Genomic DNA, 18,666 nt, shown 5'->3' with positions numbered 1-18,666 from the left:
AGTTCTACCTGACTTCTAAGGCTAGCCCATCTCAATAATTACTCTGATGCCCAGCAGACACAATTCACTAGGATGCGGATTCATTTCAGTGGGGGCTTGTGGAGGAGAAGTTTTGAATGGATTGCGGCAGCAGAACCTAGCACATTGAAGGTATTGGTAGAAGTGTTTCTGGTTTTGTAACTTTCTAAAAAAGGGGAAGGGCAATTTCACTTCCCTCAGATAAACAATCCCAACAATTAACCATTTGAGACATAATTCCACCCAGACACTCACCAATAGGTGTTGACGATTTTGCAGAAGACCAGCTCACAACACATTTTGAGGTTGCACTGGTGATCATACAAATCATTGGGTGAACTTTTGCTAGGATCCACTTCACAATTCTCGTCTGACTCATACAGCGCCTTGATAAATTCACCTTAAGTTGGGCAACAAGACAGAGAGACAAATCAGAAGAAAGCCTTTGGGTATATTGTTGCAGAGTATCAGTCTTCCTGGGCAGCTGTGATCATTTCACAGTACCGTACGATGGCACTCACTGATTCTCATACCGGCTTGAAGCACAATCAAAGCAAATCATTGGATGCTTGGCCAAGATCTGCTTGTACAAAGGAGGCGACACCCTTTGCGTATTCTCTTTTGCACATTCCTTTTTAAGAGGGGCTGGCGCTGAGCAACGGTCCTCTTGCCACCACCCTCCCGTGCCATTATGTTGCTCACTGCTGCTTCTAGGAGCTCATCAATAACAGCAAGGAGTTAACTGGGAGTAGTGCAGGATTGCCAGGCCTTCTGTTTCTACTCAGGCCCTGTTGTTGCTCAGCAGAAGAGGGAGAGCAAAACAGAGGGCAAAATCAGTGTTGTGCAGACATGGTAAGGTCGCTTCAGGGTTTGTGCTGGAAGTGATGTTGCAGCATCAGTGTGATGCCCGTTGCTGTGACTCCACCCCACTGCCCCATCTCCCAGGGGTTGCCAACACTGGGCTGGCAACCTTACAGCAGAGCCCAGCTGCAAATGCAGTTTGAACATTTCTTTCAAATTCTTTAGTTCAGATCCTGAAAATAGAAACCAAGTTAGTGCATCTCCACTATATCCTGAAGCATATTAATTTCTTCTTCCACACTAGGGATTTTATGACAACATGTCTATGATGAGACATGTTGTAGGATCACTCTTTCAAATATGTTGCTATATAACCTAACCATGGCTTTTGATCTTATCTGGATTATTCTTAATAGTTATCCTTGATAGGTAAAGAGGGTTAGTTTTTGAAACACATGCAAAAATGCATTCTGAGAGTCAAGTGAACTGAACGTCCACTTGCAGGGAACCAACTACTGCTCAATAGAGAACTCTGCAGCTTATATTAGGCAATTAAAGAAACGGGAGCATTTTGAGAATATGACAGTGAATGACTGGGAGAGGAACTACTAGAAGAAAGACCCCATTAATGTTTGAAAGAAGCATTCAAGAAAAAACACAGAAGATTCAACAGGACAGACAACACAAATTTGGTGAAATGTGATACATGGCACAGCAGCTATGTTTCCTAAGCCTCAATTGTCTGCATTGTTGACTGGCATTTATGGGCTGTTTTTTTCAGCAGAAAAGATCAAATGCACGAAGCACCGCCTTGTGCTCCTTAAATGGGCTGTGATTCCATGATGTGTGATGTCTCTGTACCAGCGAGGTATGAGCACATCTAAGAAATTACAAATGATCAGAGCCATGTGACAGGAAGAAGAGCCAAAGTTGTGACATCACAATTGTGAAGAGGAGTTCATGCTGCAAGCATGTATAGAGTTTTAGAGGACTGACTAATAGAACAACATAGAAGCCAGATCAGGTCAGGTGGGAAGTAAAAAAAAAAAAAGACCGAGGAGAGCTTGTGCGTACATTGCATGTGTGATACCCTATACCTTTTCCAAAAGAGAACATATTCTATATGGATAGTGTTATAGCTTCCTGTAGGAACAAAGCTGTAGGTGTGGCTTATACCACTGGGAAGAGCTAAAAATGACAGGACTCGGGGTGAAGCTTATCGATTTCATTAAGGGATTCCTGCCCTACCACAATCCTGTTATTGGCCTATACTGGTTTAGTAACATCAGAAGTTTTCAGTTTCTGAGGAGAGTAACTACAGTAGGATGAAGTCTCACTATGGGCTCCACCCACCCAACCTATGCAGCCAGATGACATTATTGAGCAGCAATGGGAGAATGCCAATGTTGTTTCCCCTGACAGAGACATAATGCTGGAAGCAGCTGATAACCACACCCAAATGCTATGTCAGTGGATAAACTAAACTGGAATTAACACAATGTTTATGAACCCACTGAGCAGCTATGTCCCTGATTTCTGCAAAAGTCACACAAAACGAGGAAGGAGAGCCCAACACTGCCATACCAAGGGTATCATGCAGATACTTCTGTCCAACTAGCTTGAAGTATTCCTCATCAGATTTGGTGGCAAGTGTATTCTCCCTGAAGATTAGGACATCGTGGTCCCCACAGCGATCGACCTCAGACATCACCAGATCAGTCAAAAAGTCCTGTAGGGGGGAAATTAAATGGGAGGGGAAGGTATTTTAGATCAAAGACAAATATTGTACTGTGCCAGGCAGCAGGATGGTCAGGATATGCTTCCCTCAGCAACAACAAACTTCAGAAGAGAAAAGGAGCAGCAAAGCTGTGGTCTAAGTTACTGTGCCTGGTACAAAGGAACTTGACAAGTCTAGCAAATGAGAAGCCCATTTGTCCCAGATCCTGAGATCTTATTTTGATACTTTTTTACAGAGCCCAGTAGAGTACCAGGTTATTCTTTGTCCAACATGCTTTTGTTCTCATTCGGTCATTTTTATTATGATTATAATTTTTCACTTAAAAAGAAAATTATGTTACCCACCACCACCCCCCAAACAAAAAAGTGGGGGTGGCACACTGCCAGGATTTTTCTGGCAACATGTTGGTGTGAATGTTCAGATAATACTATCATAATACTTGCCCTCAGTCACTAAAATGCCTGCTTGGAAAACAAAATGCAGAGTAGCAGCTAGAAAGGACATCTCTTTTTCGGAGTTCTCCCTATTTATTTATTTAGCTATTTAACCCCCACCCCCACCCCTCTTCTCCTCAGTGGGGATGCAAAGCAAGTTGTACCGTGATTCCTTTTCTTCCAATTTATTTCTCCAATTTATTTTCACAGCCACCATCCCTGTGATGTAGGTTAGGCTTAGAGAGCATGGCTGGCCCAAGGTCACCCCGTGAACTTCTGCAGCAGAGCAGGGAACTGAACTCTGGTCTCTAGGCTGACAATTCTAACACCACAGGGTGGCCCTCTCCCAGCATATCGATGAGCTCACTTCCGGCAGTCCACTCCAGTCATTGCAAATGAACAGTGGGGAAAAGGCAGAGTGTCAGCGATTTGGGGTTTGTAAGTCAGCATCAGAACTCTGGCTGTATTCTTCAGGCAGACCAGAGGAAATGGTCACATGACATCTGAAACTAGGGAGAAAGCTCCAGTGTACCCTTCCGGAGCTTACACCCTGACTGCCACTAGAATATAGTAATCAGTTCTAAGTATGAGACAAACAATTCTAGCCTGCTGAAAAAGCAAGACAACAGATACAGAAGCTCCCAGGGTAAGGCTTCTAAGCCTTGAGTGACTTGCAATGGCTAGAGCCCACCTATTAAAAGTGCTGCCATCAGCAAGGCACTTGACATATACAACTGAAAGAGTTTGGTTCAATGGAACAATAAGAACACTTCCCTGGGATATTTCAGATAAATATTATACAAACAATGCTAGGTGTTAAATAAAAAAATGAGCCAGATCATTCTAATCCTGCTTGATCAGTAGAATACTCTATCAAGAGATGCCACATGATTGTTTTACAAGAAAGTGCTTTTCAAACTGTGCCCAAGAGATGCTTCTCAGAAGTGTCTCAAGGCCTCTTCAATGAGAAGGTAGGCAACGGTGGATGAGCTTTGTCCACCACTACTGAACTTTCCTTCCAATGTATACCATGGAGGAACACGGGGAGCATTCTAGGGTGTACTCTCAAGTTCATGCAAGACAGTGATAAAACCAACAGGCCTCTTAAGTGTTCTGCATGCACTGGTTTCAACACCCTGTTAGCATCATACTAGAATCTCCCCAAATATTCAGTGCTTCCTCAATAGACAAGTAAATGCAGGAAAGAATTGGTTCCTTCTGACTTCTGGTTTGGGATCCATGGAGGTCTAATGCAGCTCTAAGTGCTGAGCTGACCGGACTGCCGTTTCAACGGCCGGCGGGGCAAAAAGACCCCCGCAGCCAACTGTTCTCAGGCGGAGAACAGGCATAGAACACTCAAGTACCTCAGGGCGCGTTGATCTCGGGCGAGGGGGGGTCCTACGCAACGGACTCTCTCCCGACCCTTGAGGTCCCAGCCGAAGACAGGGCGGCTAAAATCTCTGCGGCAGTTCTGGAGCCAATGCGATTGGCATAGGACCTACATGCCCAAGCTTCAACAGGGACAAGAAGAATTGATGGGAATCTGAGATTGAAACAGCGATTACAACCCGCGAAAAGCGCGGGAGAAGGTAAAGATCACTATCTCTTGAAACGGGACAGATTACTTAAAGCAATGAAACATTAAAGCAGACTTTTAAACTGCAACAGATTGATTAGAAGGAGGGGAGGATCCGGCAAGAACTATATTAGAAAAAGGACTAAGTTAAATGGAGTTATTAAAGAAATTGGACTATTGTTTTACATACCTGTGGTTACAAGGAGATATCAGGCTGTGAGAAAGCTTTACCATCGCGAGAACTGCTGTGGGAAGTCGGGAAACAGGAAGTACGTAATAGTGATAGAGTTGCTGGAGAGGAGCGGCCCTTGCCGGAGGACAGGAAGAAGGGAATCGCCATTTTTGAAAGGGGAAGAGCTACGGCTTCAGCGGAAGAGGAAGTAAGCCATATTGGATTACAAAAACCATAGAGGAACCATAGAGAAAAGACGCCCGACATTTTGGACTCTTTAAACGACTTTTTTGCAAAAAGACCGGGACATTCAAAACAAAAGGACACTAAGCCAAGCGCCATGGAGTTAAGGAAGCGAGCGGACTCGTGGGAGCGAGGGAAAGCAAGCCCCACGATGTCGAAAAAAGAGTGGCAAACGGCTATAGAGAACTTGGATAAAAAACTTTCAGAAGCGATTAAAGAACTCAAGGATATGAAACCTGAGCTGGTGAAAGAGGTTAAAGAGACAGTAAAGAACGAACTGGCAGAAGTGAAGAAGGGAATGGAAACAATACAAAATGACCTGCAGGCGACACAGCAAAGAGTCAATGTAGTGGAAAATGCGGTGGAGAACCTTGCAGACACGCAACGAACAGAGATGAGGGTGATGAGGGGAAGAATGGCAGTTGTGGAGAGCAAGCATATGGAGAAGCAGCTGAGGTTTCGCGGCTTGCCAGAGGTAGAAGGAAAGACAGCCCAAGAACAGATTACCGAGGTGTTAGCTGAATACCTGGGAAAGGAGGAGGAGGAAACTGTGGCTATTCTAGATGTGGTGTATCGAATAAATTCAAGATTTGCGACCCAAAGGAAATTACCAAGAGACGTGATTGTGCAATTTACGACTAGAAATATAAGAGAAATGATTGTGAGTAAACAATTTCAAGAACCATTGGAGGTTGATGGCAAGATGGTTATTATTATGAAGGAGTTACCCAGATCGGTGTTGCTAGATCGGAAAAAATACAAAGCCTTAGTCCAGACTCTGAAGGACATGAAAATAAGTTACAGATGGGAATTACCAGAAGGAGTGTCCTTTGAATTTGGAGGAGTGAAAAAGCGCATCAGATCTGAATTAGAAATGGAAAAGTTTTTGAGGGACAATGAAAAGGACTTACCAACAACAAGGTTATGAATATGGAGTGTAAAGTGTTATCTTGGAATGTAAATGGACTTAACTCACCGAATAAGAGAAAAAGTATTTTCCACTGGCTATTAAAACAAAAATGTGATATTGTGTGTTTGCAAGAGACTCATATCAGAAAGCAGGATGTAAAATATCTTAAACTGAACAAATTGGGCAATGACTTTGTAGTGGCCTCAAAAAAGAAAAAAAGGGGAGTGGCATTGTATATAAAAGAGGAGCTACAGCCAAAATTAGTGATGAGAGATGTGGAAGCCAGATTTTTAGCAGTGGAATGTACATGGAATTTAAAGAGAGTGTTGGTGATTGGAATTTATGCACCTAATGGAGCAAAAGAAAGCTTCTTTGAGGATTTAAGGAAGCAATTAGATGAACTTTCTTACGACCAGATAATTCTTGCAGGAGACTTCAATGGAGTTACAAACTTGGAACAGGACAAAAAATCACCAACTGTACAAAAGAAAAGAGGATTACTACCAAAGACTTTTTTTGTATTAATGCAACAGGAAATTTTGGAAGATGTATGGAGAAGACAGAATCCTAAAGGCAGACAATATACGTTTTACTCTGCGAGACACTCTATGTTATCACAAATTGATATGATCTGGGCCTCAAAAGACTTAGCGCTTAGGACTAAGGACATAGAAATAATGCCCATGGTAGGCTCAGATCATAATCCAATTATGTGGAAGTTTGGAAAAAGAACCAAAAGGAAAGGATGGAGAATAAATGAGGACTTGTTACAAGAGGGAGAAAATATGGAGATGTTGAGAAGGGAAACTAAGTTCTTCATATAACACAACATTAATAGAGAAGTACCAACTAATAAGGTATGGGATACCTACAAGGCAGTAATTAGAGGTATACTAATGGACTTAAATGGAAGAGCTAGGAAAAAAAGAGAGGAGAAGAGACAGGAGATTATGGAGAAAATAAAAGCCAAAGAAATACAATTAAAGAAAAGACCAGGGAAAAAGAAAATATACCAGGATATTAAAATCCTTCAAGAGCAGTTGATGGCAATGAATAATAAAGAACTGGAATGGAATCTTAAGAGAATGAACCAAAAGTCGTTTGAAGGTGCAAATAAACCTGGGAAATATTTGGCGTGGCAATTGAAGAAGAGAAAGGAGAAGAAGACAAATAAAATATGTGAGGACAATAAAGTATATCTGGAACAGACGGCTATTAGCAGAGCCTTTTACAAATTTTATGCTAAACTGTACAACAAAAAAGAAGTGAATAAAGACTCAATAGCGACGTACTTGGGGAAAATGAAGCTCCCAGTAATTTCGGAAAGATGGAGAGACAAACTGAACAGTGAAGTAACGGAGGAAGAGATAAGGAAGGCAATACAGTCAACAAATTTGGGAAAGGCGCCAGGACCTGATGGACTTACAGCCAAATTTTATAAGGTAGTGGTCAATGAACTGGTGCCATTCCTAAAAGAAGTCATCAATGGAGTTTTGAGGGATCAAAGGATTCCTGATACTTGGAGTGAAGCTAATATATCATCGATCCCCAAAGAAGGACAAGATTTGACTAATGTTAAAAATTACAGACCTATTTCACTACTTAATAATGATTATAAAATCTTTGCAAAGATATTGGCGGAAAGAGTAAAGGGATGGCTTTCCGAAGTTATTGAGGAGGAACAAGCTGGTTTTTTACCAAACAGACAAAGACAATTTAAGGACAGTTATAAATGCTATTGAATACTATGACAAGCGTTGTGATAAGGAGGTTGGTTTCTTCTTTGTGGACGCTGAAAAAGCATTTGACAATTTGAACTGGGATTTTATGTTTGCCACTATGGAACAGCTACAAATGGGGGAAAGATTCATAAGAGCAGTGAAAGAAATCTATAGAGACCAGAGTGCAGCAACTGTGGTGAATGACGAGGTGACTAAGAAACTGACTATAGGTAAAGGTACAAGACAAGGTTGCCCGTTGTCTCCACTGTTGTTTATTTTGGTTTTGGAAATATTGATGATACAGATTCGAGAAGATAATGCAATCCGTGGAATAAAAATAAAAGACTTTTCCTACAAGGTCAGAGCATTTGCGGACGACATAATGTTAATTGTGGAAGATCCAATTGAGAATATGCCAAAGGTAATAGAGAAAATCAAGGAATTTGGAGACTTGGCAGGATTCTATGTAAATAAAAAGAAGTCCAAGATATTATGTAAAAATATGACCAAACAAAAACAACAGTTATTAACGGAAATAACAGATCGTGAAGTAACAAGCAAGGTGAAATATTTGGGAATTGAACTGACTGCAAAGAATATAGATCTATTCAAGAATAATTATGATAAACTGTGGACTCAGATAGAGCAAGATTTGATTAAATGGAATAGATTGAATTTGTCATGGTTGGGAAGAATTGCAGTAGTTAAGATGAATGTGCTGCCAAGAGTGATGTTTCTGTTACAAACAATACCAATTATTCAGGACTCTAAGCAGTTTGAAAAATGGCAGAGGAAAATATCGGACTTTGTTTGGGCAGGCAAGAAGCCTCGAGTGAAAATGAAAGTATTACAAGACACAAAAGAGAGAGGGGGAATGCAACTGCCCAATCTAAGACTCTACTACGATAAAATCTGTTTGGTGTGGCTGAAAGACTGGATGACGCTCAAAAACCGCAAACTACTGGCCTTAGAAGGATATAAAAAAATATTTGGATGGCATGCATATCTGTGGTATGACAAAGTAAAAGCAGACTCTATGTTTTTACACCATTACATTCGGAGAAGCCTCTTCACAATTTGGAAGAAGTATAGAGATTACCTACAGGAAGGAATTCCCTCCTGGGTGGTTCCTTATGAAGTAATAGATCCGAGAACTGTCGATAATGAACAACAGTGTTTAACATATAAGAACACGAATAGAATTTTCCAAACTAAGAATAAAGACGCAAGACGAGTTGTCTCCAAGTTATGATTGGTTTCAATATAGACAGATTAGAGATCTCTATAACTCGGACTGTGTGAAAGGAGGGGTAAGAATGGAGAATTCGGAATTAGAGGAGGTAATTTTACAAGAGGATAAAAAGGAAATCTCTAAGACTTATAAAGTGTTGCTAAAATGGTACACAGAAGATGAGACAGTTAAAGTGCAAATGGTGAAGTGGGCTATAAACTTTAATAAAGAAATAACAATGGAGGCGTGGGAATACTTGTGGAAGAATACATTGAAGATCACGACATGCACTAACATTAAAGAGAATGTTTACAAAATGATTTATCGTTGGTATTTGACACCAAAGAAAATTGCGTTAGGGAATTCGAACATGTCTAATAAATGCTGGAAATGTAAAAAGCATGAAGGGTCTTTGTACCACATGTGGTGGACCTGTGAGGTAGCTAGGCAGTACTGGGGGGAAATAATAAGAGTGATGAGTGAGATTTTACAATTTCAAGTTAATAAGAACCCAGAACTCCTGCTACTGAACTTGGGAATGGAGGATATTCCAGCACAATACAGGACATTGTTATTTTACATGACAGCAGCGGCTAGACTTTTGTATGCGCAAAAGTGGAAAGTACAAGAAGTGCCAACTATCGAGGACTGGATTTACAAATTGCTGTACATGGCAGAAATGGACAACATGACAAGGAAACTGAGAGACCTTGATCCAGGACAGTTTAACATGGATTGGGAAAAGTTGAAGCAATATTTGGTGAAAAAATGGGAAGTGGGAGGAGAACTGTGGCAGTTTGAAAATTACTGAAATACAACAAAAGAAGAGGGAAGTGACTTTACCGGGGGGAGGAAAGTTAAATGGGAAATTCTAAGCAACTATTTTATTTGACTACTATATATAGTATCTAGTAATAGAGGTGTTATTATAAGAATTATAAGGATAGAAACTAACTAATTTTATTTCTGGCAGATAATTGTGTAATGGAGGAATTATATAACTAAAACAGAAGGAATATAAGAAAGGTAGAAAGGAATATATAGTAACATATAGAATATGAGTTAAATTGACTGATTTATGCCAAATGTATATTGCGTTTACAAGTACTTAGAAATATGTAGAGTATGGGTCAAATTGATTGATTATTTCTGGTAGACAATTGTATAATGGAGATATTATATAATCAAAATAGAATGAATATAAGATAGAAGAAAGTAAAGAGCAACATATAGAGTATAAGTTAAATTGATTGACTTATTGACTTATATTGAATGTATACAATGTTTATAGAAGTACTTAAAGTTATGTAGAATAAGGAACAAATTGTTTGTCCCATATTGACGAGACTAGAATGAATAAGATAGATTATAGAGCATAAAAATTAGACAAATGATTGTTATTATTAAAGAATATAAGTCAGGAATATAATACTTAGTTGATAAGTTAAGTGGGAAGGGGAATAGAGATAGCACTGTGTTATAATAGATAAGTTTAGAAGAGAATGAAAGTATATGCTTAATAGAATAAAATAAGTTTGAAATGAGTAGGGGGGAAAGGGTTGGAAAACTGTTGGAAGTCAACAAAAGGGGGGGAAGGGAGGGGGTTAGAACGGGAATATTTAAAGGAAATTGATTGTAATGAATAATATAGTGATTTCTAATCCAATAAAAAAATAAAAAAAAAAGAATTGGTTCCTTCTTTCTTTGCAATCCACTATTCTCACTGAGATCCAAGGCAGATTACAAAGTGCAAGTGAGATACAATATAATCAACAGCTAGGACATTCACTGAGCAAAGTACAATAATGAACAACAGTTAGGACATTCAGTGAGCAAGATACAATAGTGTATGGTAGCTGAAAATTTGAAAACAAGCATAAAGCCAAAATCTTTCTGAAACAAAGCATAACTAATTAACATGGCTCGTTTAGCAATGTGGAAACTCCCTAATAGGCACATATCTACATCAGCAGACTGTACCCAATAGGCACAGAGTATAGTCCCTAGTGATTCAGCACACGTTGGATAATACACTTCTAATCCTCTTTATAGATCATTTGGAATGGATTTTTTTGTGTGTGGAACAAATACTCCACCTCAAATGACTGATAAAGTGCATTGAAAGTGCATTATCCAATGTGTGCTGAATTAGCCCGTCCCTACCAAGGCATCTCTCTGAGCTGTTTCTTATAATCCTATAATCTTTGGAGGCAACACGCTTGGAAATCATGGATCTAGAACAAACTAATTTGCCCTGTCCATCACTTGGTGGGCATCAGCTTTTAAAAAGCATAATAAAGCTATTTTCGTTGAGGAGAGTCAAGTCTTGAGCAGCAACACAAACATAGCTCCTGACTTGGTTGGCCTAGGCTAGCCCAATCTTGTTGTACATTGGAAACTAGGCAGGGCCAGTCCTGGTTAGTACTTGGACAGGAGACCATCAAGGAAGTCTAGAGTTGCTTTACAGAGGCAGGCAATGGAAAACCACCTCTGAATTTCTCTTGCCTCAAAAACCATACAGGGTCATCATAAGTTGGTTGCAATATGACAGCAAAAACCCACAACATGAACTTAGCTAGGGAAGGTTCCATGGATCTGCCCAGTCCTCTTTCTACAGGCAAAACCTGGTGGTTCAGAAACATTTGTGTCGCTCCCACTCTCTTTCCACCTGTCTTTTGAGCTGTTCATTAGATGAGATGTAGGGGTGGTGGAATTTAACACACATTCAGTAAGGCCCACTCAACCATGAAATCTCACTGGATGGCCTTCAGCAAGTCCCTATTCTCTGGCTAACTCATCTCACAGGGTAATTGTGAGGATACAGTGGGATAACTCCACATACGTTGCCCTTGTCCTCGAATTGCTGTTTACAAATAGTTCAAATAACCAAGATGAACACTATACTGTATTTCTAAAATAATGAGATGTTTAAGCTGAGATGTTTTATATCAGTAGATGCCTGTTCAAGCAGATGCTTTTGCATATTCTTCTCTCGCTTTTTCTTTTACAAATAATACATTGAATTATCGTTCTTTAAACTTATGCATTTTGTACGATTCCCATTCTCTGGCATCTGTTGACCAGGGTTCTCACTGACAGACATCAACACGAGCACATCCTCTATCATCTCTCAACATTATTCGGATGCAGAAGCCACATCTGTGCTTACCTTGGCTCTGCCGGTACTTTGAAAAATGTGCACCAAAGCACAGGCCATTTCCTCTTTGTACTGAACACTGATCACAGGCTCTAGCACACGGCACAGCAAGGTGTAATTGTTAGTGACAAATTCGTCAAACTCCTTGTATTGCTCCATGGGCAGGATGATGATGGTCTGGTATCGAGATTTGATCCGGATGGAAGGTCCTCCAGACTTGCCTTTATTGGGAGTGGGAGTGCTGATGGGGTACCACTTTTCCATAAATGGACGGCCAGTCACACTGGCCACGGGGATATTGACTAGACCGACATAGTTATTTTTATCCTTTTTCTTCTTCTTCTCCACATCCTCGTAGATATGGACAGTAATGTTAATTATGGATGGAAATCCTGAGAATTCAAAGTGCTCGCCCCAGAAGATATTGTCAGCTCTTGCTTTGCTTGTAGTGCGGGCAAATAAAGTATCGTCCAGGCACAATTCACAGAAATATTTCTTTTTGGAAGCCAATTCTCTGGCTTCAATGATCCAAAGGCGCAATATATTCTCAGCTCGACGGCAGTTGTCCTACAGACAATAATTGTTTAGTTTGGTTCAACAATGCTCGTCAGACAATACAAGGCTTTTTGCAATAGTGAAATTCGTAACACACAATACCCTTTTATCTTTTATTCTATAATCCTCACTATAACTAATGGTAAAGTCTTGGCCCCAGTGCAGATCATGAAAAGCAGCACAAAGGGGAAAAAAGGAACTCCCATGTATTCAAAAAATTCCTAACCCCTACTGATGACACCATGTTCCCAACAACTACTTCATCCATGTGAGGCTCCATGTAGATGCTGAACATCATAAGACACAAGATGGTACCCAACAGAATTATTTGCACAGGGAGGAATAGTAACTTCCCAGCACCACCTTCAGAAAGTATCCTGAAGTAGGAGTGGAATCATTGCACAACAGTGTCTCCCAATCCCAACCCACCCAAGAGTCCTGAAGGTCAATTTTCCTGAAGTCCACTGAGATATACAAGAGAATTAACAGTATCACACAGCCTCTATCTAATTTGATTGTCTGTTAGGCTGATTAAGGGAGTTTTTATTCCAATAGAAAGCCAGACTTAAATATATCCAGACAGGAGATGGCAAGATATTCCTTAATTACTGATAAAATATGGACACCAGTGCAATAAACGGGACTAGTGGAATGAGTAGAATATGGAGATGAGTGGAAAGGGCCAGTAATGTAATACCTGACTGACAATAACAAAGCTCTGTAGAATATTATGATGTTTTGAACTCAGAGACCAAATTTCATATACTGTCGGCATCTGCCTGTTGGCCAATAGGGTTCTTTTTTATGCTAAAAGTTCAAGTGTAATTTACACAGGCTCTTTTTCCAATAAGACAATGATAGGTCTGCTAGAGAACAGGATCATTAGCATGGCTGACAGAGGCCCATGTTTTAAAGGGATAATCTATTACACTTTTGTATAAAGCTGAAGAGAGCATCATTTGGTGTTACTGAGCAATTTTCCTCCTGGGGTAGCTATACTGATGCCATCAACCTAATTAAATGTGTGGGCTTGTTTGGGGAAGAGTCTGATATATCACTTGGCCAAGAATGTCATTATTCAGGGTGTGTTTTACCACTCGATGTTTTCCTGGAACTTCTCCTTATATAGTACCTTGTTAGGCTGAACTGCCCTCCGTAGGTTTTCCATCCACTGGTCTCTTTCAGCAGCAGATGTGCAACTGAAGCATTTACTGCCACTAGAGTAAGTGACCTAGGACATGTTAAGAGAAAGTCAAGAAATGGCAAGCTTGCATAAGAAAAGAATGAACAGAGTACGTTGAGCATCTTACAAAAGGATCCTAGATTACTTGGCAATATTAAAATAAGGCAAATTAAACATAGAAGTATACCCTTAAGTTCACCGATGTTAACAGACTTAAAAAGGTGCAACAGTGCCTAGGATGGCAGTGTAGTTGTCTTTTCTTTGGTGCATCAGTTTTTTAAAGGAATTCTCTCTCTCTCTCTCTCTCTCTCTCTCTCTCACACACACACACACACACACACACAAAGAGTAGGGGAACAGATGAAGACTATGGATGAGCAGATTCACTCAGTTCCATGACATTAGTATAGCTTGAGCTCTGGTATGGCTTTTTTCTAGCAAGAAAGGAAAATTTCAGGAAGTTGACCAGGGATTTCGCACAAAGAAAAAAAATCCTTATCATTTACAAATACATTAAAATAAATAGTGAAATTGAAAAGGAAAAAAATATTTTTATTGCATAGGTACTTTTGCAGTAGAACAACAACATATCTATGCAGTATGGAAACAAAGAACTCCTTCAAAATGAATCTTCTTCGTGTGCCAAATTTTAAAACTTTTTTCAGATTTGAGCATACAAAGGACTAGCATTAGAGACACGCACTTTTTATGTTGCAGTAAGAAAACTGACAACTTTCTAAAAAAAAAAAAAAGAGTACAGGGGAAATTTTTCAAAACAAAAATCAGAAACACCTTCAAAATAATCCATACAGGAATTTCCCATCACTTCCCAGAAGTGATGTCACCACGCAAGTTAGGGTTAGAGTCAAATGGTGGCCTGGGAGTGCTCCCATGCTGAATCACCCTACTGCAGGGCACTATTCAGCCCAAAATGGGCCTGTTGTGGGGTGTGAATTGGACTGCTGCGGGCATGGCAGTGCACTGTGCTGCCCAGGGGTGCACTGTGCCACCCAGGGGGCACACCTCCCCACTGGCCAGGTAATTGGGGGCAGGGGGAGAAGGTGGAAGCAGGGGATCCCTCGCCCTGGGTGGGAGAATGGCACTCCTATGTGTACATGGTGTTTTGAGATGTTAGTCAGTCACTTCAGGAATTCACCTAAGAACTTTGTGATGATCTAACATTGTTTTTGACCTGTGGCATTTTTGCATGTTTGTGTTATGCTCACAGAGAAAACAAGACATTTAATCATGTCATGTATCTGTGGGCTGCTATGTTCTGATTTCAAACTGCCTAGCTGCAGATGTACTTATGGTCCTCCTTCAAAGTGTTGGTTTTAGATACAGCTTCTACAAGTTCCCTTAGAAAGTTAGCAATTAGTCATTGGCTATAAAGCTCTGGAGTTCTGAGAGGGGGATACACATTACAATAGCAGCAACTTTAAAGGAGAATAAATCTTTACCCCATGCAACGCATAGTATCTTTCATAACAACACATGTGGTAAATATGCCAGACATCATATTACCAACTATGAACGTGGTTAAGTGTGTAACATTTAGATCAGGCCTCAGTTTTGCCCAAATGCAAAAGTGCTAAAAATATTCTTAGGAAAAGAAATTTTTGACATTTTCAAGATGATAACATTCTGCACCAGATACCCAATGTTGTTACTAAATGGCAAAAGGAAAATATCTGGTTTGAGGATCCAGCAAGCTACCAAGCAACAAAAGATTCATGTTAAAGAGGGTACAATACAGGGTGGAAAATTAGAAGGACAAATCTAAAAGCGAAACAGCCTCCTGTAAGAGGGCTTCCAAGAACTATGGATCAGCACAGTACAGAACCACAATTCTCCCTTTAGAAACTATTTTCTAAATTTATTTTGAAAAGTTATCAGGAAGGCTTGCATTAATTTTTTTTCACAGCATGAATGAATATCAAAGGGGAAAACATGGAGGGAGGGAGGAATGGGGTTCTTAAACTCATTAATCATACAAGCTCTGATCCAATCACAATCCTTTGTGTGTGTCCCCCCCCCCATGTTGCATGCTCAGGAATGATTCCCTTTCTCCCATTTCTTTCTCTTATTGGTCCCTCCTTCTAGACACAGATAGGAAGGTGCGCATGTCTAAGTGACAGAAGGAGAGAAAATACACTCTCTCACGCACAGGGTGTAGATTGGCTAATAATGAAGAGCTGTGGAGTTTTTTTTAAAAAAATGTAACCAAAGAGGCTGAAGAAAGAAAAAAAAGACTTTTGGGGGGGGGTAATCATTGTCAAAATGCTAAAAATATATTAAATCACAACATTTTAAATGAATTACAAATAATGAAATAATTGTGCATTAAAACGTATGCATTTTGGTTTCATATAGAAGTACTGTCCCACAGTACATTTTTTAAAAGGTAATTGCAGCTGTATACATGGAGATGTCACATATTTAAAGGCATCTTCCTATGACCAAGTACAATTACTTAAAACGCAGAATACATGTAAACGAAACCAGATGCATTTAGGCTGTGCGGCCTTCCTCAGTGGCACTGAATTTGTACAATACACACCATACACAATTGGATAAAATTACAACATATCTGATCCAAGCACTGAAAACCTAAAAGAGAGAAAGAAAACTGGGGATTGGATTAATTCTTGTGTGAGCGTTTTATAAATTTTTTTATAAATATATAATATTTGAAATTATTAACGTACTATATTTCTGTTACTCACACAAATAAGATGTAGGAACGGTTTCAAAAACCATGCCAGGAAAAGGCTGAGCTTTGGAACAGTAATCAAAACATCTGCCCAACCCTGATGCAAGGCTAAACCTGGTATTATACCTACATCAGCTAAAACTGGCTCAAAAACAGATCACCCCTTTCGTATTTTCTTTCTCTCAGCAACTCATTGTAATGTTCAGTTGGGATAGCTCCACAGCTGACAATATTTCTTCCTGTTGAATGATTGATGTCAGTAGCTTGAAAAAGTGCAAAAGCAAATAATCAACACATGTCTTAGGCTCTCTTGGGCCTTGTTGGGATTCAACTAGAACCATCATGTTATCTATGTAAGGGAAAGAAGGGATACACACAGAAGGCTGCAGAGACAATGAGGCAACAAGGGGAAAATACTAACGATAATTAATATGATGCTTAGAGTGGTCAATGCACTTCACATATATTATCTTGCAGTAATCCTTACTGATAGTTGTCTAGAACGGCAGATAGTTAGTAAATTGAATGCACCTGGGCTGTGCCGAGATTAGGTGGTTCCTCCTCCTCATTAAGATAAAGGGTTGGCGTGGGTGGGGAGGAGCTAGTTGGTCGACGGCAAGGACAAGCTTTGTACTCATCTGTTGGTTAGTGCTAGCCAAGTTAGATTTGGGTTTTCTTTTCCTTTTGTTATTTATTGCCATTGCTGTTGCTTTTAGAGTGGCTTTTATTGATTTAATAAATAACTATTTGCCTAAAGCTCGAGTGTCTGGCTGCTGTGTGCAGGGTCCTCCAGGTTAAGAACCCAGAGACTCCGGGTGGGTCTCGTGTGAAGCAGGTGAAATTACTCCTCTAAGTGCTTCTTGGAACCTGGGTGGCTGTTAGCAGCAACCAGCACGGGGCCAGAGGGCGCACCTGCTCTTTACATGGTGGCAGCAGAAAAGTCTGGGTGAGAATCTTGGCACAGTAGCAGTATTCTTGCTAAGGCTTTAGTTTATGAGCACAGCATTGGCAGGTTTGTTATTTTGCTAGACAGGATGAGTCTGGATAGAAAGCTCGAGCAGGCTGAGGAGTCTCCATTGGAAGATGAAACCGGAGGCCAGCCTTTGTTTGGAGAAGTCCTATGTTCCGGAAGAGATCCCTGGTGGCAGGATCAAGTGACAGTGGGTGAGACCCTGAGGGGACGACAGGACCAGGATGGAGCTTTAAGGAACGGGCAGGACTCAGTGCAGCAGCAGCTTTGTGCCCTTATGACCCAAGTGTTGGCACAGAACGCTCAGCAATTGGCATTGTTACAGACTCAAGTTACTGCAGAACAACAGAATTGTTGGGCACGTATGAGATTCCCAGAATATCAGAAGGGAGAAGACATCAGTGCTTTTTTTCATCATTTTGAGGCAGTAGCTCAAGATGTGGGCTTGCCTGAAGATCAGTATATGGGAATTTTGAGACGATCCTTACGAGGAGAAATATTGGAACTGATGGCGGGCTTAACGGTCCAGCAATCCAGAGACTATTGCTATTTTAAAATCTTGGCCTTACAGCACTTTGGTAAGTCCAGTGAACAACTGCGGAGAAGTTTTAGGAATGCTACTCCCCAGTATAAAGAAACATATGCCTTGTTTGCTAATAGACTGCAGAGAATGGCCATTAAGTGGGTAGAGTCTGTTAACGCCCGCACCTTTGATGATTTACTTGAACTGATGTTGAAGGAGCAAATCTATCAAGTTGTACCATCAGAGTATGCTGTGCTTGCAAGAGCTCAGAGACCAAGAACAGTGGCAGAGCTGGCTCAGCTTCTGGATGAAATTGCAGCTGCTAGCCAAGTTTCTGCCGAGTGTAAGCCATCGACTTTTAAGCAAGCAGCTTCTACACCCCCAATCTCTCTCCCTAGGAGAGGCAGAGAGGGTGACTCCAATTATAAATCAGTTCCGACTCCCAAGCCTCGAGCTCTGCTTTCTCCTGAAACAGTAAGAAGGGAACGGAAGAGTGGGGAGGGGCAGATGTCAAGGGGAGGGGCAATACAAGATATTATATGTTATCATTGTAAACAGCCGGGACATGTGCGTTCTCGCTGCCTTGAGTTGCAGCCGAGACCAGAGCCAAGGCAGCCAAGAGTGCACATTGTTTCTAGTGGGACACAGAGAGCTATGCCCCCACAGGACTATGTACTTGAGGAAGATTGGGATGTACAAGGAAGAGAAGAGGTGGATACTA

At 40.6% G+C, this 18,666-nt stretch overlaps 1 protein-coding gene across 1 annotated transcript in view; it reads right to left on the bottom strand.

Annotated features, from left to right (window-relative positions):
* LOC129330293 (ras GTPase-activating protein nGAP-like) overlaps positions 1-18,666 on the bottom strand; it is a 66,621-nt gene that overhangs the window by 28,405 nt on the left and 19,550 nt on the right. Inside the window, exons 6-9 of the mRNA XM_054980328.1 lie at positions 13,689-13,787; positions 12,014-12,568; positions 2,404-2,548; positions 274-418 (exon numbers count right to left, since the gene is read on the bottom strand). Coding sequence (XP_054836303.1) covers positions 274-418; positions 2,404-2,548; positions 12,014-12,568; positions 13,689-13,787 — 944 coding nt within the window. The remainder of the gene's footprint in view (positions 1-273; positions 419-2,403; positions 2,549-12,013; positions 12,569-13,688; positions 13,788-18,666) is intronic.

The sequence above is a fragment of the Eublepharis macularius genome, chromosome 5 (genome assembly GCF_028583425.1).
Source record: "Eublepharis macularius isolate TG4126 chromosome 5, MPM_Emac_v1.0, whole genome shotgun sequence".
NCBI classification, from domain to species: domain Eukaryota; kingdom Metazoa; phylum Chordata; class Lepidosauria; order Squamata; family Eublepharidae; genus Eublepharis; species Eublepharis macularius.
This window is presented reverse-complemented; position numbering and strand designations above follow the sequence as displayed.